Genomic DNA, 27070 nt, shown 5'->3' on the forward strand with positions numbered 1-27070 from the left:
CCCTTGTATTACATAATACCTCTAGGCACATTGAATTCCACAAATGTTCACAGACTTAGACTTACTACCAAGATTACAGTAATATCAATGTGATTATCACTGTTTGGGACATTTTTATTATTAGGAAATATGTAAAAGGAGGTAATCAGCAGACAAGAAGGTTATGTAAGCACATCATCAAAAAGACCATGTGACTACCACATCAACTGGTCATTGGCCCTTAACATTTTTTTCATGAGCACTGATTGATGTATTGATTCCTGGTAATGGAAAAACAATTACTAGCAGTAATCATTTCCCTCATCAGCAGGGGAAATCTTTAATTAAAGATATTTGCTAGGTTGGCTTTCACATTCAGCACAATTGGTTATACCATTTACTGTTAAAAGAAGAAGATTATTTGTGGCGAAGAACTGCCTGTGGCATTCATGTCACTATGGAGCATTGGTGAAAGAGTGCCTGTCTTTGTTTCCAGCCAAGAAGGTCAGCAGCCACAGAAATGTCCATGACTCTTTTGCAACAGAAGACTATTCTTAATATTTGGACAGAGGCTAAAGAAAATAAATCTTTATTAGAGGATACATTGCATGAAACAAGCAATTAATCTTTTACATTTATGTAAATGTGGCCTCTAAGACAATATAATGAAAAGCATAACATGTAGACTGACCAACTTGCCCAGTCATCTGTGCACACATACTGTTTCATTGATGAGTGTATTCAGTGTGTTACAATACAATACAATGAGAGCACACTTTTGGCATGAGTGTCTCTATGGGGTAAAAAAAACATAAACCTGTTAATTGTGGTGTCCCTAAGTGTATTAAGTATTCAAATGCTTTGCTTAAGGAAAAGTAGCAATACCAAATTATAAAAATGAAAGTTCTGCATTGAACACATTATGTAAGTAAAAGTACAGAAGTATAATCAGAAAAATGTACTTAAGTACTCGTTATACAAAGTGGAACCATTATCAATATGTTGTTTGGTAATTTAATCAAAGTTATAAATTTATTGTAAAGTATAAATTAGCATAACATGGGAATACTGAACTAAAGCACAATTATGTCAAATTTGTCACTGAAGTACAGTACATGATTAAATGTACTTAGTTACACTGCTCCACCTACGCTGGAGACTGAGCTTCAAAGCAAGACAGAAAAATGTTGATTTTGGTTCACTGTGTATGCATAGCTTTTTCTCCAATATCTCTGGGTTTCTCTCAAACTCCAAAGTCTTGCAAGTCATGTGTAACCCTCCAATCCATAAAGATGTACTCAAGACACTCATTTAACCGGTTAACCACTGTTTACCATTTATTGTTTGTGCTAAAGATCTAACCAGATAGCTCTTCTTTGGGGTTTTGTATTTCAGCGGGCCACCAAAATTGCCAGGCATAATAATAAGATCAACTCCTTGATCTTAAATCAGAAAAAAAACAACAGTGATGTGACATGAATAAATTAATAATTACATATAGTGGAGAGCCTTCTTGATAAATGAAGTTAATTTGGATTCAACTGTGAAAACGTTGACGAGGAGGAGGCTACTTACTGTTTCCCAGCTGCTAACTTATCTCACTGAGTTTTGAGTTTGAGCATTAAGCTTTCCCATGTAGCTTAGTCTTACGCTAAGAGTCACTGGATTGCTCAGTTGCTTAGCAATATCACAACCTTACATGTGACTGATGTTCCCAAGGTACCCAAAGAGTTTTACTGTCACTGCACTGACGGCACAATAATGCCTGACCACCACTGCCCCGCCCCACTGACTAACTGCAGTCACCTTATTGCACTGTAGACGATGGAAGGCTAAGAGTGTGCAGATTTACTTTTTAAAGAACATATTATTTTTTGCACTGGACTGGACAGACACAGACTGGAGGGACTGATACATGAATTAAGTCATGTGGAGTGGTCTTCAGTTAGAGTGAAAATCAACTTGATTGATTTATTGATTTACTGATTGATTGACCTGTCTGCTTGGTCACCACACCTCAGCCCAGTTGAACACCCACAGAAGACCTTTGACCAACCTCTTAGACAGCACTTTCCACCACCATCATCAAAACACCTTATGATTGTCTTTTTGAAGAATGTTGTTTATCATTCCAGTAAAGTTCAGCCTTGTAGAACATGCCAAGGTGCACTGAAACAAAACTCTTTCAAATGTATGTCACCCATCTGTATTACAGTGGTGTAAATGTGACCGTAACTGTCAAAAAAGATGAAAGCTGCCGTTTTTTTAAAATGGTGACCTTTTAAAACTACTCTACATAACACAGTTTGTCTGTGTTGTAATTTGAACATACCGTTACTTAAAATGCAACAGTGTTTATTTGGAATTGTGTTACAATGGAAACCGCTTGGGTTGCCAGCAAACACTGCAACAGCAAGGAGCATTTGGTTTGGACTACAGGACTGACTGGACAAGCAAATCAGAGTGGGGTTTGTGTGTGTTTGTGGTATTACCACTCAGCACATATTGTATATCATATAGTATGTATGTGTAGAATATAAAAATATATAAGTATAATATATGTAAATATTAAACTCCAAAGACAATGAACCCTACCCATTTTGGAGAATTCATGAGCCTTCCTCTTGCACCCCCTTTAGGCCAAAATGTCAACTTGCACACAGAACTTCTCATAAATCAAAAAATGTAATGCCATTAAATTTGCTGATCACGTTTGTGCTTCTAATATTAAATCTTTTTTTATCTAAAGTAGCCCATGGCCCTTCCTCTAAAGCCACACTCAGGGCCAACATTACATTTTTGGCTGTTTGCCTTATATCTATTACATTGGTGTTTGCTTTGTTTTATTCCCATAGCAAACGCCTGAACTAGAATGGATGGAAAATGTGTGATATGTCTTTCAAACAATCTATAAAATAGGATATAATAGGAGATATGAAGTAGGGAATTTAACTTTGAAATACAGGTCACTGTCACTGAGAACCACTACTGTCTTATTACATGCACTTTTCAAATATTGCGATGGGGGGAGCCCCTATGTAGTGTATTGACCAGATCTTCAACTGCGATGTTAATGACAACATCTAAATGTAGTGTGTATGTAATGTACTGTACGCGACAACAGCTGAACGAGCCTTTAAGATGTAGGATTGATTGAACATTGTTGTTGTTGTTGTTGTAAGTAAATATAAAGGGTGGTGTAGGTATGTGAAAACGTTGACAAGGACATGAACTAACATCTATCAAAATATGTCAAATAATGATTTTAACTTAAACCTTATCTCCGCACACACGGAAAGCACACTGGGGTGCACTCAGAAACAAGTTACCTGGCTCTGGCGTTACTTTTTTTTTCTTTTTTTTTTTTACTCATTCACCATTCACAAGCATTCCCTTTAAACGACGACCGCACTATCAAGACGATGGGGTAACTTGTGACTGCTGGCTATAGACTTTAGCTATTGTAACGAACAGATAATATCCAATTACAAAACATGTTTAACAATTACATGTTATTATTGTAACATAGTAGCGTGCTCGACACTATAAATACCACTTATACTCAAATAAAGCGTAACATAATAGAGCTAAGTAATAGCTCCCCCCTTCCCGTCGTGCGGTGGTATAGCCCTTCCCATCTGTTCAACTCCGGTGAGACGCTGATTGAAACAGATTGTAGCACTCCGCGGGTCGCAATGGCAACAGTCCGCACAGGACGGCAGCAGCAAGTTTTGTCGTATTTGTAATGTTACGGAGACACTATAAGTCGCTGAAGAAACTACTTTCTAATGTGAGAAACAAACGTTACACAATATCTCCTGTCCGAAAATGTCCCAGGGATGTACCGTTTCTGTGGAAGAGATCCAGTCTTGGTGGGAAGTCCCCGCCATAGCCCACTTCTGCTCGCTGTTCAGGACAGCTTTCAACCTTCCTGACTTTGAAATAGAGGTAAATTAGATTTGTGGTTGCTTGCAGTAACGGGAATGTCTTCAATTACGGAAATGAAAAGTTGTTTATGTCAGCTGTTTTGTCTACGTTGTCTGTGGAACGCCATTTGTAACCTATAACCAGCTATTTGTTTAACCAGCTTAGCAGCATTCTCTGAACTTCTCATTCGTTAACGTTACTAAGGCGATCCTGTTAGTTAACGAGCTAGGAGCCTGCTCCTTAGCACAGCTAAAAGCTAGCTTTAATGGCTAATTGCTGGTCCTCAAAGTTGTAAAATATCATGAGAGGCGTTAGTCAAATAAAGCAGTCATAATACAGTTTTATGGTCCGATGTAAATAGTAACGTTACATGTTGCTGTATGTCCAGGGATGGTCTGTTGTTCATGGATAACTTTAGATTTAAGTGCTCTTGTAACAGAACCATGTGCCAATCATTTGTTTTCATTTGGCCAGAGCCCCTTGTTTATGTTAAAGAGCGACTGCAGTTAAGGTCATTTATACAAAGAGTAAACGTAGTGATATGCTTGTAAAAAAATTTTTTTTTTTAAATGACAAAACGATATAAAACTTGCGAACATTTAAGTGGTTACCGTTTGTACAGATATTTGTGCGACTGCAGAAATGTGTTCATACAGGGGGAAAGTCGCGCACTAAGTTGTATTGTCGTCCTGCTCACTGAGTGGACTGTGCTACTGTGTTTTGTTTCTTATTCTGTCAGATAAAGTTAAGTTCATGGCGTGAGGCTCGGGTTTATTGTCTTGCAGTTGCAAGCCATCTGGCTTGGGTAGCCATAGGGACGCAGATGCTGTTCAGGCATTGTTTGCTCGCCCGAGTCCCAGTTTTTGATGGTTTAAGCGATTGTTTCCTATATAAAATGGGTACAATACGTTATAGCGCTGAGATCGTCCGCCCGCTCTCTGTCCTATTGCAGCAGAAAGGAAATTTTTTACACCACGATTACATAATTCAACTTTGTCACTCAATTCGACCCCCTCATATGTTCACTTAAATGTATTCGAAGTTCACAGAACGGCTCATTCCAACATGTAGCCTATCTATTCAAGTATCACACCAGAGTTAATGGCGATTGTTTAATCAATTGTGGAATTATTGCACTTAAAAGAAATTGCTAAGGTCAACACGAGACTCCATCACTCATTCATCCCCACCCCCTTCGCGAGAGAAACACGTAGGCATCGCTTTGTTATTAAATGAGGTGCAAGGCAGATGGGGGATCGCCTAGTTTACATGAAAGTTGAGGGTGTTGTGCCGTTGCATTTCTCCTTAAGAGGGGTTTGGATTTATGCGAAATACACATTACTGTTGAAGCTCATATTGAGTAACAGTTATCCAGCTGCAAAGAACTGATCGGTTGATCTTCTTGATTTTAACTTTACAAATGCTTTTCTCTAGACCAAGCATGACTTGGAGTATTGAGTTTAACATGAGGGTCTTTTGCTGCTACCCAGTTCGTCTTTTATGCATCACTAAGCTGATCACATGTGGGGAGACACCCCCTCAACTGGATTTCAAGGAAATATTGAGATTGATTCAGTGGTCTTATACATTGACATCTCAATCAAAAACACAAGTGTTCAAGGTCATACCTCCTTTGGTTCTCAGTATATTTTATCTGCTGCTGCAGTTATAATAAAAGCTAGATAGTAAATGGTAATAGAAGCTTACTGCTTTAGGTCTTTGATTGAAAAGTGCATTTGTTTGAGAAATATTGCGTCTGTCATATGTGGTGTCAGTGTTGATATCCCCACCCTACAGTTTTGGGTGGGAAAACTAGAATGCATGGCTACTGAGTTCATCTAATTGTGTTGCACATCATTCTAAATCACTGGATCACTTTGCATTGGTCTGCTGAGAAAATGGCTATGTGACATTTGTAGATCCTATTTTGTGATACTTTTCCCCAAATCTGTTATTTGAGTGTCAGATTCTCATTTCTCGGCTTGCAGAGTGACCATATTTTGGTGAGTGTGTGTGAATTTGAAAGTAAACATTTGGATGTAATACTCTTTCATGCAGTGAAAACACCATAAGAATCCATTATAACTGTTGTGAATCCCTGTGTGAACGAGAAAAAAACGGTACACATGGTGAGTGTTTGAGACTCAGAAATATACTTTGGGTTTGGTATCACTTAAGCTGTTTCTTTGTAGTTCTTGACAAAGTTTGAATAAACTGAACCAGAGTTGTGTCCGACATCAACAGATCAATTGACAAATTGTCATAAACTAAAGCATACTGTATGTTGTCAGCTTTAACAAACAGTGTCTGGGTATGAGTGACGGATGGCTCTCCTGTGTGTAAAACAAGAAATCATGTTTTTCTTGTTTTGGTTTGTTTGTTTATTTCTGTGTTGAAAAAAGCAGGTGACTTTCTTAAATCCAATGCATAATGCTGCTATGCTTTGTGTTCTGGGTGAGTGAAAGACTAAATCTATTTAAAGGTTGTGTATATGAGATTCTGAACATTAATAAAGCAGCGTGTAAAGCTTTGTAAAGAAATGGTGGCGTAATACTGTCCTGAGCAGGCAATGACGCCACACTCCCTCTGTGTGTTGTCATCCCAGCTTCAATGTGTTAAGTTTTGATAACTGGCACACACGCATATAAGTGCATGCGAGTCCCTCAAACTGTTGGCTTTGAGAGCAATATAACAACTTTTCTCTTTTCTCATCTGTTGCATTGAATTAAGGATTTATTTCAAACTAGAGTTGGTGATTGCTTGAACAGTGGTTTTGATGCGGTGTTGTTGTTGTTGTTGTTGCTGTCCAGTTTGAATTAAGTGTGTTTGACGATGGAGTCTGGTACGCAGTAGTGCCCATTTATTTTCTTTAAATGCTGGTGCTGTAGTGTGACATTTAGTGGCAGTAAATGTTAAATACAGTGACTTTAAGTAGCTGGTAAGCACAGCACATGGAGACTTTATTCCAGTAATAGTTTCAAATAGGAGCCCAGTCAGAGTTAAAGTGCCTTTGATCAGAATAAACTGACCCATTCTGAAAATTGTCATGTAAATGCTCTGTTTTATTCTTGCCTTGGATTTAAAAAAAAAAAAAAAAAAATCTATACCTGTGCATGTTTGCCGACCTGAGTTTAAATTATGTTTAGTAATTCCAGGTACTCTTAAACAGCAGTCCCTTGTATTATATGCATGTGGCTAGATGGTCTTTCAGCCAAGATTGTATAATATGCTGAAAATTGTACCTTCATGGGTGGCCTGAGAAGCTGGTTATCAAAGTAAAGTAGGAAATTAATACACATTTTCCTGGTGTGTATTTTCATGGAAAGTGTCAGGAAGTTATAAAAATGAGGCAACATTAGTCCGACCTTCTTTCTTTACACTGCAGAGACCAAGAAGACTCCGCACTTTAGATATGACAATATTAAGATATTATCTGACATTGTCCTGTCCTTTTAGTCCAGTTCTCACAGTAATATAATACAGCAGTTTGCAAAGACTGGTTCCAGAGTCTGGACAGATCCAACATGTTTACTTTGTGAGGACTTTGTGTTGTAGAAATAAGAGAAAACTGTCCGTCAGTTTGTTTTGCTTTATGCCACATACCAGCAACAAGACAAGCTGGCCTAGTCACTGTCACGAGTGTAGCACTTTGGCCTGACTCCCATTCACCTTTGCCTTCACTTGTATAGTTAAGGTTGATGAAAACTGATAAGTTCCTTTTATGTCGTCAATCAATAATGACACTGAAAAAATTAAGGGTTTACTTCAATCCATTCGATCCAACTTGCGTGATTTTCATCATGGCAGCTCATAATGTGACTCAGTAGTGTGTTTAGCCACATGCCTGTATGCACTCCCGACAACATCTGGGCATGCTCACTGCCTTTGTCATCCTGTCTGGCGGTGCTCCTCCTGTTCCTCTTTGCACAAAGGAGCAGATACCGGTCCTGCTGCTGGGTTGATGCCCTTCTGCAGGTCTGTCCAGCTCTCCTCGTGTAACGGCGTGTCTCCTGGTATCTCCTCTATGCTCTTGAGACTGTGCTGGAAGATACAGCAAACCTTCACAATGTTCAGACGTATGGATGTGCCATCCTGGAGTAGCTGGACTACCTGTGCAACTTGAATGGGCTGAAGGGAACGCTTCATGCTACCAGTAGTGACAAGGACACTAGAAAAAACGCAAAACTAAAGAATAATCAGTCAGGAAGGATAAAGAGAGCAGTTTTCTGTCAATCGCTTATGCTTCATAACTGGACATTGATATCCCTGCAGTTTATTGACTTGATGATATACTGTGATGATTAGGTGGATTTTTTTGAGCACTTGACAGCTGACGAGATGCTTTTGGCCATGCATAATGTGGATAATGTCAGTCAGCTCCAGTTGCAATCCTATCTCTGGATGTATAGGTTGAGTTACTCAATTACCAGGGGTGGAGTAGGGGGCAGGAAGTGGATGTCATTGGTCATGACAGAGTAGGGGGTGTCGAGTGATTTCACTCTGTCCTGGGCTTTAGTGTCAACATTCTCTGACATACCATCAGTCCTTCCATGTAGACATAGCATCTCATATTGGCTGCTGTTGTCTGTTTGTGTCAGTCTTTGTCACCCTGTCCTTGTATTGTAAACAGCAGGTGTCAATATTGGGGATGAAAGTTAGTTTGTTGTGGAGCCCAGTTGGTAAGAGTGAATAGTCTGAGGTGTTGTTACCTCTTTCATCACATTAAGAACGAATTGAGTATTGTTTTTTTGGTGGTGGTGGGTGTGTTCTGTTCTAACTGAGGTATAGTATGGAGAACTCAAGCTGGCCAGGACAACTGACTAAAAGCCTACTGCAATACTGTCACTTTAACACCTGTTTCTGTTTCTCATAATGGAGACTTTTATCATGAATGCCATATCTGAGACCACAATGTTTCATACCGTGTGAAGCTGCTACCAGGGTTAATATTGACAAACTGACAGAACTGCTGCTGTGGTACTGTTGGGGCATCTCTTCTCTTTTTACGGTGCTGATCAGTGATAATGGACCCCCCCCCCGCCACACCGTATCTCCTTGGCTAGCCTTTCAAAACAGCCCCTTGCACACTGTTCTTTGGCTGATACACTTCACTGTCGCTGGTTTCCACTTTCCTCAAGCCGCAGGCAGCGAGCTGGGAAAGCTGTGTGTGTGTGTGTGTGTGTGTGTGTGTGTGGATGGGAGAGTTGAGTGGGTGAGATAGCCAGGAAAGAATGAGTGGGGGGGAAGTGGAGAAAAATGAGATGGAGAGCAAGTTAGCGAGGAAAAGAAAGCGTGAGTATGAAAGAAGGGAGGCTCAGGGTAAGCATGCCTGTCCCCTTTGCCTGGCTTTTTGTCTCTGTGGCATATGCTTGATGCCTGAAGTCCCACAGCCAACAGACGCTGCAGGACCCTGTTGCTGGATCCTCAATGTGCCCTTCAATGCCAGACATAGCCCATAATGCCAAGGACCTCTGTCCCTGTCATCTTCCCTCTCCATGCTCTGCTGGCAGTCTGGTCATGTATTTATTAAATGTATCTTCATCAGCTACATGTCATCATCCATGCTGTGAACTGACTTAAATTGGCCTCCACTTGAGTCATGATTCAAGATGCAGTGTAATTTATAAGCCTTCAAATTGGACTTTTCCTGTACAAATTACCATAATAACTTTTTTGCAGTTTGACATAGTGCAGACGTTCCCATAATAGAATATTCTGGCTGCAAACACATTGGTTTAGTTTATACTTATAATTTGACAAGAATGATGAGAAAAACAGAAATTACACATGGCTCTATGGCTGGTGAGTTCTGTTGGTTGGTGAATCACTTATATATCTCAGCAAGTATCATGATGATACTGGGGATCTTTCTACTTTTCTGTCAGTTTCAGCAGGTCCTGTAAAACATCTAGATGGATTAGCACAAATGTTTATAAAGCTGTGGTTCCCTGGGGATGTATCCTAATGACCATGGTGATACCCTGACTTTATCTCTAGTGCCACCCGCAAATATTTACCTGCAAAAATCAGGATATTCCCATCATCCTCAGCTGTATTTTGTGCTTTGTGCTAATTAGCAAGCTAAGCACGTCTAGCTAAGATGGAAATGATGGTAAACCTAGCAATACCTGTTAAACATCAGCATGTTTGCATTGTCATTGTGAGTGTGTTAGCATGCTGGTTTTAGCATTTAGCTCAAAGCACCACGGTGCCCAAGAACAACCTCACAGAGCTGCTAGCATGGCTGGTACACCTATTTAGTCTTATTTGGAGATTAACGATCCCTGTGCTTCTTAGTTTTACTAAAACTCCTTTTTTGGCTATGATTAATATGATCATGAATTTATCGGTTTCAAATATGAAAACTTAAAAAAAATGCTTGGTCTAGGGTTGACCTTAAATAACCTAAACCGCTGTTCCTAAGTGCCACAATTGAGCAAATTCCACTCATATTAAATATGCCTGATATTAGTATTATTAGATAAGACCTCTTTCTCATGGTTTCACTCTGGTCATTGAAATTTTAGTAGTGTCTGTCACCAGTACAGTTATCTGAATTGTATGTGCTGTAGTAACCACAGAGACTAAAGCTGATGAAACACGGGGCAACGTTTTGAGCAATGTTGCTGGGCAATGTTGTTGGTGGCAAGTCCGACTATGTTTTGAAAGGATAGCGGTGGTGCAGGTAGGGTGGCGGACTGATGGGGGAAGGGGATTACGGTAGTAATGTTTACTCATTACTATTGACGGCACCATTGCCCTAAAAGTTTCTCTGTGTATCATCAACTAAAGGGACCAAATAAAGTTGTTTCAGTTTCACGTTCTTGTTTGTTTCTCTCTCTGTCTCTCTTTTTTGGTTATTAAATTTCAACTTGGAACCAGAAGGCAGTATTTATGGAAAATCCCTGTACCTGCAATGGTGTTTCACTTAACCTATTTATTATTTTCAATGTGATTTTTATAGATTTTTTTAATTTTTTTATGTCATGTTGTTGTTAGGCAATATTTATGTCTAAAAGGATGATTCTGCAATTGCTTAAATGGATTATTTATGTCTTTATTTCCACCCGGTTGCCATTGTCTGATTAATGATACCATGATTGGTTAGTTGGAACTCATGAAATATGTGTCTAGGCTTGCATGGGAACACTAACTCATGTTCACTAACTGATGTTCGGATACTGGCCTCAGGCAAAGAGCTCAGTTATTAAAGTGCAGTGGTATAACAGTGATTGTCATTCTCTTTTACACCTGCTACTAAGACTTAACTATCTCCACTTCTGCTGTTTCGCACTGGGTACAGAATCATTTTTCTCTGTCTAACCATTGGTCTATATTGAGTTTTGAATTTGGAAAGTATCCCTTTATTCCTATCCCTATGTTGTTTTGATCGCAACCATTCCTGGATTTTTTTTTTTTGAGCAGCCTGTTAAAAGACGTGGACACAGTTGTGCACACACCCATGCCCCCCCCCCCCCACCGGGGTTTTTCCTTACGTTGCCTAATTCAACCTCTGAAGACTGTGTTTTCATCTACAGTTACCGCTCTGCCAGGAACTAGCCTCTCTTGTCTACCACTCCCCAAGCCCCATCCTCGTTGGCATCACTTGTCCCACTACCCCAAACACATTAGCAGTCCCTCTACCCCATCCCCTTCTCGAGCCCCAGCAGTCTCCCTGTCCCTGAGCCCCAGCCCCTGGCATCAGCATGACTAAACCCCAGATGGTGGTTCTTTCTTTCCCTTCCCCCTGGAGGGTGGAGGCTCTCCACTCTGACTGGGTGCTAGCTGCTGTGGCTGCTGCAGACCTTCTGAGGAGGGGGCTCCTATTTTCGTAAAGCCCCCGTTGTGATTGTAAAAGAAGATTTAGTCCTATTAGATCTGGTAAATAAGCGAGAGCAGGCTGCCTGTGAGCACGTTCTTGTTTCTGTCGTGTAGAAAGCAAATAGATTAACGGGGAAAAGGATCAAGGCTTAAGTGTTGTTCCACAGTTTTTGTGGATTATAACTGCAGATAGTCACTTACAATGTTTTACCAGTCTGGCCTGAATTGGGCGGGGTTTGAGGTGAAGAATTGTGGCAGGATATCAAAAGCAAGCAGAGGTTTGAATTTGGGAGATTTATTTTTCTATACCTTTTATCTTCACTACACCCAAGAGGGTATTTGCTGTGATATCTGCACCATCATCATCAGGGATCAGTGGTTGGTGACTCAAATCGCTGATAATATTTACCTTTCAACCTTGAGCTGCTTTACCTCCTTTGTCAATTCCAGGGAAGAGATTGGAGCCCCCCCTCCCAGCACACACACAACAATGATCCATTCTCATCCCAGATCTGTACTGTTCACTCATCCCTTGCATCCCTTTCTTTCCCTCTGTCCCACCCACTGACACATCCCCAGCTCAGCCCTTCTTACAGCCCTCACAGACACCAACCCCTGACACTTTCCTTTCCAGATCAGGCTACACATAAAGCCTTCAGCATTTTTTCACACTCTGTGAGTACCCCTCAAAGATCAAGAACCTTTTTGCATGTCTTTTTTAATACCCTCCCTTGCATGCACTGTGATGGGGGGCTTTGTAAGAGGCTTCTGCCCCTCCCCCAGTTGTGATTGACAAGTGAGAGCAGCAGTACATGCATCAGATGGTTTCACATGGGGAGTGTGTACACAGAGGGGGAGGTAGAGGGGCACATACACCGGGGTTTGTTTCAGCCAGCCCCATTGTTGCAACTCCCCATGGTTCCCCCTCTCTGTCTCCAGTCTGGGGCGGCATCCCTCCAGTGTTGCTTTCTCACTCTGCGCCTTTGCGGCTGGTTGTGAAGCAGAGATGAGAAGAGTGAGAGAAAGCAAGTGATGAGAACTTCATTAAACCAGGTCTCTGCCAGTGGGAGCCCTGGAAAACTGATTGGAGTTGCTGGTTAATATAAGTGTCTAGCCTCGAGAGAAACAGTGTTTTGCGTTGTTTTTGTGTCTGTCTGTGATGCAACATCACAGTGAGAGGGAGTAATAAAGAGAGAGCGATTTATTCTGGAACATGTTGTTATTTGTTCCTATAGAAAACATTAAGTATGCTGACTAGAGAGTTGTCTGAGATCTGGCACAGGGGCACAGATAGGAGGCCTGTTGACCTATGAGGCTTTAGTGGGGTGCAGTCTGGCACACACTTGGTTGATAGCAAGAGTCCACAGGCTGAAATAAAGACTTGTGGAGGGTTCTCAACCTCAAGGTATCTCTTTACACTGTGTGTTTTAAAAATATTAACTAGTGCTAAAATATGTAGAATAGGTGAATATTCCTCACCTGTTGCTGTTGGACACATTTTGGAAACATTAGACCTGAGTGGTCAGTATTTTCAGCAGGGGGTGGGTGGGTGGGTGGGTGGTTTGTTGTACCTGGGTGGTCTCTAATTTGCTAATGCTTAGTAATAACTTGTCAATAATCATAACCATTCATGCATAACAATGAGTTCAATGTTTCAAAAGTTTATTGAGCATGACAACCATTTTTTAAATGTCTCACCTCATCCAGGCCTTGATTGGTCAGTTCATGAAAAGTGACAATGACGAGTGCATTGACTTTATGAAAAGTTGAACGTGTTTCAGCAAAAGGCTAACCTTGCTTATCCTGTCCCTGTTATCATCTGTGTTACAGCCTTAAAGTTGAGGATCTTGAGAAGGAGGATGGGGGCTGGTGCATAATCAAATTTTGCTGATTACCCATCTCTATCTTTATATCTTATATCTATATCTTGCATCCAGTGATTACCAGGTAAATGGTAGAAATATAGCATTGATGTTACAAAGTAAGCTACCTGGAATGTGTGCTTGAATTTAGTTAACTAGCTGATTTTTAAATTATGTAAAAACAAAAGTTGTGCCAGGTCAAACTTTTTTGACGGATGATTTTTCTTTTTTTGGGGGGGGTTCCTCTGTATTTGGCATCCCCGTTGCTTCTACCTAGGGGTCTCATTCAAATGAATTAGTGGGCAAAAAGTTGAGACTGATTAATTTTTTTTCCACTGGAGCCCTCTGCATTGGCACCTCTGTTACATCGATGTAATTATTCAAATGACTCAGAGGGCTGGGGTTTTTCACACAGGGTTCATGTTGATCTGAACTTGGCCTAAGTGCCTGTGGAGCTATTGCGCCGTTGTTTGGTAATGTCAGGACCTTGACACACCAGGCTAACTTCAAAGAACTAAAGCCAACAAGATCCCACACTGTATCATCTCACGTCTTGGGTTTAAATGTTGCATTTAATAGTGCAAAGACGGCTACCAGTTCTCAGAGTACAGTCACGGATTGAGTAGGCTGAACTGTGTGCACTCTCCATCTCCTCCTTTTGATATATGTATTCGTCACTTGTGCAGGTTTCCCACCTGCAAACACAGCCAGTTGTGTTTGTTGGAAAGCACCACAAAGCCAGAGGTGTTTCTGCCTCTGCGTGCCACCTGTACACAATATTTAGATCTAGATCAATATTAGTCTTTGTCACTGAGCGGCTTCTTCTAACTGTCACTTACATTTTGGAAAGTGATACATTTCTGTTCTGAGTGTGCCACTTTACATGTCAGAATTAATAAATGTCTCTAAAGGCAACTTTTTTGGGCTATTTTTTCTTCTGTCAATTAGCAGTTCATCCTCATGTATTTGTGTTTTAATTCCAATGCTGCAAGTCATCTGCTTCATGTTGTTTTCTCCATTTCAAGACTCCTCCCTGCACCATCCACAGCCACACTGGTCAGGGACTATTTTTTTCGCCTCAGGGCCAACAGGCTGAAAGTTAACGATCTGTTTGTGTGTGTTTATGCACGTATATGCGGGTGCGTATTTGTGTAGTCAGAGAATTGGGCCACTGGGATGTTGGCTAAAGCAGGAAGCTACATTTTATATAGGGAAGTTGATGATGTGGTTTCCTCAGAGCTGGTAGTGGAAGTATGAGAGGCGCTGGGCTGCAGTGGGTGGCCTCCCATCTCCTGTGCTTAATGATCTTCTCCCACATAGCCAGTGAGCTAGCCCCCCCACACAGTCTCCTCCACCACCCTCTAACACAGCCCAGCCACCTGTCCCTGACATTGACGCTATAAAGTCAGTTGAATGTTGAAACTGACCTTACAGTTGTGTTGTGTATGAGCTATATTTATTGTTTGTCACTGTTCCCACATGGTGGTGCGGCTCATTTAGAACACCCTGTAGTCGTTTTTCCTGTTCACATATTTTCATGAACAAATGGTGTCGTTGGGAGGGGTGGAGACGCAACTTTTCACTGACTCAAACAGACATGTTGTAAATCAGGACTTGACTATGCAGGCAAATCAGTCAGCTACTTCTTGTATTGATGCGTCAGTCAAATGTGTCTGGCAGCAACTCAAAAGATGTTGATGCTTTCCTCTGATGATCAGATTAATGGTACATCCTGAGGATGCGAGGGCGTTTTCCTGTGGTGTTATGGCTGTGTGCGCATGTTTGTCATGTGGCAGGAGGTGGTTGCGTGTGGGGGTGGAGGGTGTTGTCAGATGATGGCTCCTGGAGGAACCATGTGTGAGATGAAAGCGGGCGGGGAGTGGGGGGAGGTAGAAATAAAGAAGGAAGCAAAGGAGAGGAAGAGAGAGGAGCCTTTACACAACAAACAGGCCTCCCTTCCCCCTCCAGCTAGCTGTGCACACGTCCTCCAACTGTTGGTGATATAAACCCCGGAGGAGCTGTTAATGGCAGTGGCATGGAAAGTGTCTGCTATGAGGGTAGCCAGAGAGGCCAACCCCCTGACACTACAGGCTCTGTGGTTTTGCCACAACCCTGGAGCCACTGATACAAACACTGCCGTTCTGCTTATCACAACCCCTTCTCTCTCTTTCTCTCACTCGCAGCTTGCATTGGCCAGACATGCTTCTCTACAGATGTGAATTGGGACACATGATGGGGCCTTTAGTGTCCAGTGAGAAAAGCCTAATTTTATCATCAAATGCAGATGGTCCGTTCTGCCTTGAAGCCAGTTTAGCCTTGATGTTGTCTTTCTTTTAAGAAAGTTCCCCTCTGCTGATTTATGTCTCATAACATTTACCATCGTGGTTCTCATGTCAAACAGAGACCCAGCGTTCTGTCCTCCTATGGTAGACTCATCTTTAGCTTGGCCCAGTTAAACCCCCTTTTATCCAGCAGATGGCTTGCATGATGCAGGTTTACGGAGTTCACGTTCAACCCACGTTAGACCCAGATAGCTGTCACAGGTTAATCTCTGGTTGTCACCTTCAGCAGAGACTCCAGTCTGATTTGTAGTAGAATAATCACACAGAATGACATTGGAACAGTGCTAAATAAAAGTTGTTTGAGTTTCACGTTTCTTATTTTTTTTCATGCGTGTGCTCCTCTTGCTTGCTTTGCATGTTTTTGTATTTCTATTCTCTCTCTTTCTTGTCTGTTTTTCCCCCTCGGTCTTTGTCTCTCTTTTTGTGGAGTCTGTTGAAATCAATGTTGGATGTCAATATCACCTAATAGAGACACATCAGTGAAAATCTCCAGCCCTAGAAACTAAAGCCATTTCCACTGTAAACCTTCTGCTCACAAACCTTGCTCTCTTTCACAGTGAATAAAAAAATGTAAATTCAGCAACTGCCCAGAATAGTTTAATATTCAGTCATGAAATGAGGTGGACCTTCCAACCATCACTCATTTAACAATTGAATGAAACAATGTAAACACAGTTACTGTGGGGAATATAATTAAAGCCCAATCTTGTACGATACACTCGTTAAGTGTTGCAGGGTTACCATCAATGAGTAAAGTATGATTTAAAACTATAAATTATCCCCCGTGTGACACCGTGCATCAAGTCCATCCATGCTAAAGTTCCATACTGGCATGTTTTGTGAAACTTTAATGTATGTACAGATATTACCAATGTTGTGGGGACACAAATCTGTTCGCCTTAGTCCCTATAATGTAAATCATTAAACTTTAGGGTGAAGACTTGGTCTATGGTTGAGTTTAGAATGAAACACAGTGACTGTGTGTGCATGAGTGGTCTGAATAACAAAAGTGACCATCTTTACTGGAAACATTCATGCATTTTGTTAATGTTAGTGAGGGTACATTAGGTGTGACAGGGCCTTGTGGGAAAGAGAAAAGGCCAAGTGGCAAGCTGTGTTCACACCACAGGTGTTCCTTCTCGCACTGTTTGCCATTCTATTGAATAGGTGAGACAAACAGTTGTTTTCAGTCAGGATGTTACTTTGTTTTCCCCACCATGCCAGTGAATAATTTTGGCAGAATCGCCAGCAATCACATTCTCCTTTTTACTGTTAAGAGTCTGCACTGTCCTCAGCTACAGTGGAGCCAGCTACTGGTTAGAGTGGGGACAATGTGAAAAAGGAGAGCAAAGATAAGGAAGACGGAGAGGAAAAGAGTGGGGTGGAGTGCGGGTGTTGTCTGGGGAATAATAGAATGCCTCAGAGGCCCTCAAAAAGTGGTGTGTAAGAGAGAAATAAGAGTTTAAGCCAGTGAGAGAAGCAGAGAGAGAGAGAAACAGCAGGGGAGTCGGGTTAGAGAAGTGGCAAATACCTTCAGGGAGAATTGCTGATTGCAAGCCATGGCCTACCGAGGGGCTGTGGTGATGACACACCTTTTGACTAAGCCTTGACTCACCCTACACTCTTTGTCCCGGTGTGTGAGTAGGAGTAGCCTGTTTTGTTCACTGCAGTAGCTGAGAGAGAAATCTGACAGTTTAGGTTGTTGATTTATACTCTTTATTTCTTATCACTTATCCAGCTCTCTTATCTTTGAGTCCCATTGATCATTAATGTGAAGCAGCCAAAGTACTGCACTGTGTTTATTCTGTCGAGACACGTGAATGCATGTTGGTGCAAGTGTGCGTTTTTTTTGTCTGTTGTTTGCCGAAGGTTGTGGGTTGTGCCCTTGCAGCATATTAGTGTGGTCACTACTTCTCATCACGGAGGACAGGTTCCCACAGGACATGTCCAGCTGCAGAAAGCGTCCCTTGCAAGCTGAGTGTTTGTTAGCACCAGGCCTCTGAGGGATTGCCGGCTGGATGGATGGCTGAAGAAAGGGCACGCACACTGCATTAATTCCCCTTCCCTCTGCCATCTGAGATGTTGTGTGGCATTTCAAAGGTGGAGCATGGTGGTGTTGATCCATGGGCTGTTACAAGCCCTCCACTCTTCTGCGCTGCACTCAACTCTCAACTCTTCCCCTGGCCCAGGCCCCCAGCTTTTTCAAAGTGTGATCAAAGTGCAGTCAGTCTCTGATGGATGGGCTCACTCCGGCCCAGAGGCTGCCTGACTGGGGACCAGGAAGTGGAAGGGAGCGTGACACAGGATCTCTCGACATCCTATGCAAATGCGGCTGAACACACACACACACACACACACACACACACACACACACAGATGCACACACTTCACATCTAATTTATTATTATTATTATTATTTAATGCTCATAGCCCATGGCCATAACAGCGCTCTGCAGCTGGATAGCATACATACATGTGGACAAGCCATGACACGTGCTTTCTTAAACAAATGTGTCTTTGTTGTCAAAGCTCTGCCTCCTTTCTCTTAATGTATAAATGTACACTGTTAGTATGACAAGTATCACAGTTTAGGTATGACAACCAAATTCTCAAGATTTGAAGGAAAACTGCACAGTATTAGTGTCCTTAAAAACATTGTTTGCTATCTTCTCTGTTTCCAGTGTTGGATAGCTATGTCTAGATGGTAAACCTAGATTCGTACGCATCATTTCTGCCATGTCCAGTCCTTCTGCCATCCAGTGTGAACCCAAAAGTCAACATTGAGTTGTTCTTATTAATAAGCCCAAACCATAGTCTTTTCCTAAACCTAACCAAGTAGTTTTGTTACCTAAACAAAAAAAGAAACTGCGACTACACATTTTAATATGATTTTTTTAATCTTGAAAATAATAAGTCAATATTGGCTTTTGGATTCACATAGGACTCGAACGCCAGTCTACTGGGTGGAAGTCCTGTATTTGACCTATTCATCCACCAAAACTTTCTCCCTATGCAGACTCTGTCACTCTTCATACTACGCCGTCTGACTTCCTAAATGCTTTGTCAAATTTACCAGTTTTTAGTCTTGGTTTACTCAGTGTATGACTGCAGATGCGCATCAAACTCACCAGGGACATGAATATTTTAAAGCGGTATATCTCTCATTGCAGATACAAGTGCCACTGAATCAAGTGCGCATATGAGAGAGTTTGCAAATCTAGGGTTACCATCTAGACACAACCGTGTGGGGTGTTTGAATGCAGAACTTGTTTGTTATGTTCAGTGTTGCTCTTGTAGAGTGATGTCAAAACCAGGTGATTTGTCACAGGCTGTGCACAAGCAATGGTGCAGCAGTAGTCTGAATCTCTGGTTTATGTTGACCAACCAACCTTCAGCACGCCCAAAATCTATGTTTCTTTATGTTTTTGGTCTTTTTCTCTGAATGTATGAAGGCACAAACCTTTCCAGTTGACAGGGCATGACAGTTACCATGTCGAGCTAGTAATTGTGTTTGGTAAATAGGCTACTTTAAGACCTAAAATATCTTAAGGTGTGCTCCTGTCCTTACTCTCACATGCACACATAAATTCAGTAACTTCAGGGTCCTCCTGTTTTAAGTTTTGTAGTTGAATTGTTCTTAAAATCCATTAAAATCTGTCTCATTTGCCGCTGTGAGCACATTGATCTGTAGGCTTTTAAATTGGTAATTACAATGGCCTCATTAAACTTAACGAACTGTTCATCTGAGTCATGAGAGGTAGCTGATGGTTATCTCCTGTCATCAAACTCACTTTCAGATGCAGAGGCAGGCTTTTCTAACGTCAAGCAGAAACATTAATCTTATCCTGTTTTTAAACTTATTTCTCAACCCTCCTCCTGCCTCTCCCCTCCTCCTCTTCTGTTTCTCATCGCGCTGACTTGTTGGCTCCTGGCTTCCGTCATTCTCCATGGCCAGGAGGTGTGTACGCTGACCTTTGGTGACCTCTGAGCTCAACCCAGTTCCTCTAGAGAGACGCAGACTGAGAAGAGACAAGTGAGCACACAATAATTAAATGTGCCTCCTTGTCCTTGAGATAATCGTGGACCAGTTTTTCCCTTCTTGAGCCTGTAGTAGTACTTATGTTTATGTTAGAGAGGAAGAGTGACACAGATAAAGAGTTTAGATCTGTTAGTGAGAGAGTATGATCCAGGAAGGGGTGAGCAGTGGTCAGCTGCAGGCAATCGTGTTTTATCTGAAGAGCGACTGGTTGGGCTTCAGCCTGAAGGGGCTGCTTTGCATCCTGCAAAAAGGGGCTTTAAGTGAAATGGACACTTGGCTGACAGAGCACTTTGCATTTGCATTTCTGCTCTCTCAGCCTCCTGTTCTGTCTCTCTCTCCCCTCCTGTTCTACTCCAGAGCCCTTGGGTATCGTTGGTGAGAGCAGTGCATGCTGGGAAGATGTGTGTGGTGCTGTGTCTTGGTTGGTCAGCAGAGGAGAAGAGGAAGGGGGGGGGGGGGTGCATGGCTGTGTTGCAGCTCTAGGCCCCTGCTGTCTACCATCTCTCCTTGGTGCTTTCAGGTCTTTTAGAGTTTGCTCTGCCGGTTACTGCCGCTTCATAAAACCTCAATGGCTGAAACACAATGCCAGGCAGGAGAGGGGTCATGGCTGAACTTGAACCCCGGCTCCAGCCAAACACCCACTTGCAAACCTTGAAGCCCGACTCAGACAGCTTGCAAATTCCATCCATCCCTCCTGCTGTCTACCTCTGCCAGCTTACCTTGATTACACTGATATACCAACTCTTGGCACAAGTGTATGCTGAGAGCTCACTAATATATCGTGTCATTCTATTGATGCATCATCAGAGCTGAGATCTTGCCTTTTCTTTTCTTATATAATGACTGTAACAGTTGTTTGTTATCACCTGCATTTTGCTCTTAATTTCCTCCTTATTGAAAGAGTTATCCTTAAACTCCTCTGGTTCCATCATTGCGCAACTGAACTGCAGCAACATTTAGTGATGTGTTATATCTGTAAATTTGTTCCTTTGCATGGATATCTCTGGTCTGTTTAGTGTGTGCATTGACCCTGCTGTCTCCTTTGTTGTGTGTGTTCAGGAGCTGGAGAAAGCCCTGTCAGAGCAGGACTTAGACTTCCTCGGGGACCTCATTGCTTGCCTGTTGCAGGGATGCTACCAGCGCAATGACATCACGTAAGTATAAAAGAGGGGGCGTCTATTTGCTGTTAAAACTAATGTCACTGCAACTTCTTGTATATCAACAACAGATGAATAACATTTTGAGTCATGGTTGAAAGAGACGTTGTTGTAAACTTGAAACAAGAGGAGATAATAAAAAATGACATAAAATCGTTTATTTTTATTGATATTGATTGTGACTGTTATTTGGTCACAGTATGAGGAAAATATTCAATGTGCAATAACATTGTTGTATATTGAGATGACATATCACTTGCAATAAATAAACAAATATTGAAGGGTTTTTAACAATGTGCCAGATTTTAAGAATACAGACCAGTCAATGCTACAGACAGACAGCTTTCTATTTAGCTTGTTTTTAACATTTCACTAATTGCCAAGTTAACATTAGCCGTGCTTGTATAAAACATACAGGATGATAGAGATGATTAAATTAACCCTTTCTACATGTTTACCTTACACACAGGTGTATTGATAAAGTATTGTCTTTTTACTCGCCAAGGTTTTATTGCACACATTTACAGTAACAAGCGAAGCTGTCTGCAACTTGAGTAGTTTGGAGCTAACTTAACTTCACCGTCTCCACAGCGACGGAGCGGAGTCTCTCTGTGTGTGGGTGTGTGTGAGAACTTACACAATGAAATACAGCTCTACTTATTAAACGGGAATTAACACTGCCTGGCAATAGCTGTGTATAAATGTTACACCGCTAATGTTAGCTGCCGATCAAGTTAAGCTAACGGTAGCTAACTTAAGCTACTCGGACAAACTACATAGTCCCCCGGTTATAAATGTAGGTATCAGATCAGGGTGTTTATTTAATATTTTTTCTTTTATTTCACATTTACTTTGGCAATATGGCAATAACGTACACACAAATGTTAGCTTAAGTGGATTGGCAGCTAACATTAGTGTCATAACATTAATTCACCGAAAACTAGTATCCGTAAACACTACGACATACAGCTAATCACCATCTGCCACGTCATCATACAAACGTACAGCCAATCACGTTATGTGACGTTACCAGCAGGCGCAGATCTGACCACCCGAGCACATCTGGTACCTACACCGGCCCGTTTAATACCACATTTTGGTGCCATCATTAAAAAGTTTTCTTATCGTTTCAAGATAAATCAGATTAGACGCTTGAGACATAACGTTACAATATAGGACCCGCTACCTTATTGATTTTCAGGCTTTAAGAAATTTCGGAACTGGGTCCTTTCAGAACAGGGCATCGATCCCCATCCCTAGTCTAATCATACCTAAGTTTTGGGGTCACTAAATAGTGATAGGATTCAAGCATTGTGTGTTCTCTCCAATAGGGCCGGGAATCATCTTTGTTTTGCCTGTGATACCTGAAAAGTACTTTTATTAATATCTAACTTTGAGAAATGTACATGTTTTTCTCTACAAAATCTCTTTTTTTCTTTTAACAAAGGAAGCCTATGTTTTAAATGTTGTCTAAACATTCGCAACAATAGAAGAAATTTGCTTAAGTAAAATAGGATGTTATGAATCTGATCAGATATTCAGTGTTAGCTTTGGATAGATTTGTACATATCAGTCAGCACAAAGAAGTATTGAGAAGGCCTACTCTCCAACACACCTCTCTAGTCGTCGTTGTTTCTCAAAGTGTTTTTACCTGTACATAGTTTGTTGCTGTACTAGCTTTCCATACTGGGCTAACTTTAATCTTCAAACAACTGAAAAATAGTATGGAAGTGTTTTGGCTTTGTTGCAGTGCTCTCATTAAAGGATTAATTTGGCTAGCTTTATAAGTCACCATGTATTCTGAAGGAGCATGAACAAGGGAACATGGTACAAGTTGATCCACGTCCAACTGTTTAATGTGCTTGCATCAGGTGCAAACCTGCGCTGACTTGTATTGTTGAATTAGGTTTTACAGAACTATGGGCTGGAAATGAATTAGTGAACTTTTTGTATATTTCAGTTTGAATTGTAGCTGCCAAAACAATACCAGTATTTCCATCTACATCAAATTAGTCATAACACCCAGGAGCCTTCAAAGGAACTCTGAGTCACCTGAGAACACAATGACTCACTGAGGAGTCAAACCTTTCTCACCATATAGTGACTTAAGGTGTGTGGTGAAATCATGCTCTACTACTACCGCGATATATGAAAACGCCATAGCCACTGAAACTTTTCTCTCCCCCGTGATCAAATGATGGGAGAGAGTGAGTATGCAGCAGAGGTTGTTATTCAGATCCCCATATATGTTGAATCTCTCACGGGGCTTCCCCCTTTTATACACCTCCTGCTCTTGCCCATCAAGTAGCATAGTGGTACCAGTGAACCGATGAGCAGAGAGGCAGGAATGATCCAGTTTTTCCACCCAGGCAACCGGTAACAGGAGGACAACCTGCTTTATTGGACTGGACAGGCGCTGGCATCCTGGGGGTGGCTGCTCAGCACTGGCCTTTCACAGAGCTGCCCTTTTCATCCGCACGTGTTAAACGCTCTGCCGGAGCGGGGAAAGGAGGGAGGGGGAACATTGGAGAGAACGAGAGGGACAGAATGTAGGAGAGAGAGATGGGGTGGTGAGGGAGGGGGGGAGAGGTTTGCCTGCAGCTGTGTGAAAAGTGCACACTGCTCTTTCAAGATAAGCCATTTTTTTCCCTGTCCCTCTTTCTCTGTGCCTTTGCAAAGATGCTTACCCCTGCACCCTTGTTCTGTTCATCTGAGTTGGAACTGAAAGGTACAGATTAATCGGCTAGACCTGAACCGGAACATTTATTTACCAGCTCCCACTCATAGCAGAGATACAACCCGCTCCCATTCACAGAAACTAGTCTTTTTTTTTCAGCCCCACCTCCTCAGTCTCACTGGCCACTATGGTAGTTTGAACTTTGTTTGTTTCCTTAGCTATGCATCACAAAAGGAGGATAGTTGATATTGAAACATGGTGTGTTGGCACACAGCATTTGCAATTGAATTGGTGGCATTTATCCATACTGACAGATCTCAATGGACCAAACCTTCTGTCTGGTTTGTTTTGTATTATTTCATCGTATGAGAGGTTGTAACCATCTTTATTTGTAGTTGGTACATAATTATGTTCTTTATAACTTCATGGTCTGGTTAAAAGCCACAACAGTCAGATTAATGAATTTACCATAAATTAATCAAACATTTCAGGGGCTTTATCTAATCACTAGCCTTTATTGGGAACTAAAGTACAATTTTTTTTGTTTTATTTATATAGCCTAACAAGCATGTTTCAAATGACTTTTCAGTGAATGAGCCTACCCAAATCTAGATAATCATCAGATACAAAACAAACTGCGGAAATAACTTACAAAGAAAGGAAATAATTGCAACAACGGTACACAATAAACCACAAGTCACACGTAGGCAAGACATAAGAGATGTGGCTAACCCACCAACCTGAGCTCATCACAGAAAGTAAGACACAACTCCATCACAACTTTCCATACAAAGACAAAAATGGAAAGATGAACAAAAAAACATAATTGTGATAATATATTGGTACATCAGCCAAGAATGTAATTTGCTGCTTGCTTTATACGTGGGTATAGTGTTAGTGTTGAGTCCTGAGCAAGTGCACAGGTAATTTAAATATTTAATATTTGCATTGCTGCCATGTATGCCCAAATACTCAGGCAGTATTTGTATTTTAAGATAGTTAATCTGGTGTTGAAAATGTTTTCATACCATTGAAAAAAATGCCTTTATGTGGCTCTGTCCTTTAGCCCCCAGGCATTTAGCAGTTACCTGGACGATATCATCAGCTACCGGTGGGAACTGGAAGAAGGGAAGCCGAACCCACTTCGAGAGGGCCCGTTTGAGAATCTTCCTCCTCGCACTCAGGTGAAACTGCTGCACCGGCTGTGCGACTACCGTCTGGATGCTGCAGATGTCTTTGACCTGCTCAAGGTACACACATCCATGAGGATCAGCTGAAACAAACTAGACATATTTGTTTTCATGCATGACATTTGTTCAGAAATGGTTTTATACATTATCACTCACTTTTTAGGTTTTATTGTTTTGTCCCAGCCGAATTGAAATCTAAGCCATGTGTGATACAGTGATACTGGGGTTCAAGGTTTTGAGAAAAAAAAACAGTTAAGCGACATTACTTGCCATGTAATGCGTAACCAAAAAAAATACCTCAGCACCTAGACTTTAAGCATTGTATCCCATCAACACATTACGGTTAGCACATGAAAGAACTGCTACTTCATTAATTAGTTTTTATCTTTTAGGTGAAAGCACTCTAACACTCTCTCTAACCCAAAATTGGTTGGTCACTTTTAAAGCACGTAGGCAGCATTATTCTTTTATCCATTTGATAACACTATTGGAGTGTCTTACTGTGGCCTGAAGAGGAGCTGTAAGATTTTCATTTACACTTACAGTGTGACAGAATGCTAGCAGTCTAACTGAATTTACCAGTAATGCGTCTTTTTATTACACCTGACAAAGAGCCCCTCTCTTGAACAGTAGCTCAATGTATACCCTGGAATTAACTAGGGCACAACTAATAATAACCTGACAGTTTAACTCCAAGCCCTGTGTTAGTTAATAATAACAATAATATATTTTACTGTTTTTCACATGAGATAAGATTTTTTTTAAAACAATTTATCAGATTCAATTTATGACTGTATTCTGTAAGACACTGAAAGCGCTTAATTTCTGTGTATGATTCACAGCCGTGTAGGATCAAAGGACTGAATGACATCACCCACTAATGACTGATGATTTAAAAACAGTCCTACACATGATTTGATAAATGTAATGTCCCCACCCCCATCAGGGGCTTGATGCAGACAGCCTGAGGGTGGAACCACTAGGGCAGGATGGGAATGGAGCCCTCTACTGGTACTTTTACGGCACTCGTATGTACAAAGAAGAGCCAGTAAACAGGAAAGCGGAGAACATCAGGTAAATACTGTGCATCTTCATTCTCAGTCCACTACATGAAGAATGAATGTTATGTCACTGGTCATGTTTTCTGTGGTTAACTAGTGCATGCGGTAAGTGTGTAATTGCAATAGTAGTTTGTAGTACTTGTTTACAGGCCTGTTAAGGGTTAATTATAGAGGTCTCCCCCGTGTTAAAAGGCTGTAATTTTAAAGAGTTCTCTTCTACTTCATGTAGTTTTTCCAACAGCGAAATCACTGAACTAACATTACCAGAGAAAAAGAAAAGGGGAAGACCACCAAAGAAGAAAAAGCTTGAAGACCCTCAGCTGAGGTGAGAAAAGCAATTTTGTTGTCAGTTCCAGCAGCTTATTGCAGAGAAATGCTGACATGTGTCGTTCTGCATGTGTTGCACAGATGTGCAGGTTATGTAAGTAAAACAGCAACATGCATTTAACAGCAATGACAGATGCAGTGTTTGCCACGTGGTCTTTGATAGGTGTTGGTGGGGGTTTGTACAATCATGTAGTTGTAAAAAGTTATAAAACCTGACCTATATTTCTTGGCCACATATTCTCCAACTACATTCTGGCCTCAAGTGTAGACCCCTTATATTTGAGTTGACTCAGTGGGGTGGGGAGAAACACGTTGATCATGGAAAATATCATGGATGTAGTAGTGCAGTCAAAAATAGCATTATGTTTTTTTTGTATTCCTAAATTTACCCTATCATCTTTGCTACTGAATACTGTACAATTTAGATTTGCTTTAAGTGAAAGGAAGCTGAAAAATTAGCTGAAGGCACTTTTACACTGTAACTCCCAGTCTCTCTGAGATACAGGTTTTCAATTGTACATCCATAAGAGTCTAATCTAATGTGCAAAAAGCCTGTTAGTCATGGAAACATGAATTCATTCATAAAGTGCGAGACGTTGCATTCTCAGATTTTTAATCACTCTGTTGTTTGTAGGAATACTCTGGATCTATTATTCTCCAATGTTTTTTGTATTTTTTTACCTTTCAG

At 41.3% G+C, this 27070-nt stretch overlaps 1 protein-coding gene across 1 annotated transcript in view; it reads left to right on the forward strand.

Moving 5' to 3' along the window:
• The first annotated feature begins 3643 nt into the window (after positions 1–3643).
• The window catches only part of LOC123961331 (cat eye syndrome critical region protein 2), a 38329-nt gene continuing 14902 nt past the window's right edge, over positions 3644–27070 (forward strand). The window contains exons 1-5 of the mRNA XM_046036615.1: positions 3644–3927; positions 21030–21124; positions 24871–25054; positions 25941–26068; positions 26285–26380. Coding sequence (XP_045892571.1) covers positions 3808–3927; positions 21030–21124; positions 24871–25054; positions 25941–26068; positions 26285–26380 — 623 coding nt within the window. The 5' untranslated portion in view covers positions 3644–3807. The remainder of the gene's footprint in view (positions 3928–21029; positions 21125–24870; positions 25055–25940; positions 26069–26284; positions 26381–27070) is intronic.

Source organism: Micropterus dolomieu, linkage group LG22 (assembly GCF_021292245.1).
Source record: "Micropterus dolomieu isolate WLL.071019.BEF.003 ecotype Adirondacks linkage group LG22, ASM2129224v1, whole genome shotgun sequence".
NCBI lineage: Eukaryota > Metazoa > Chordata > Actinopteri > Centrarchiformes > Centrarchidae > Micropterus > Micropterus dolomieu.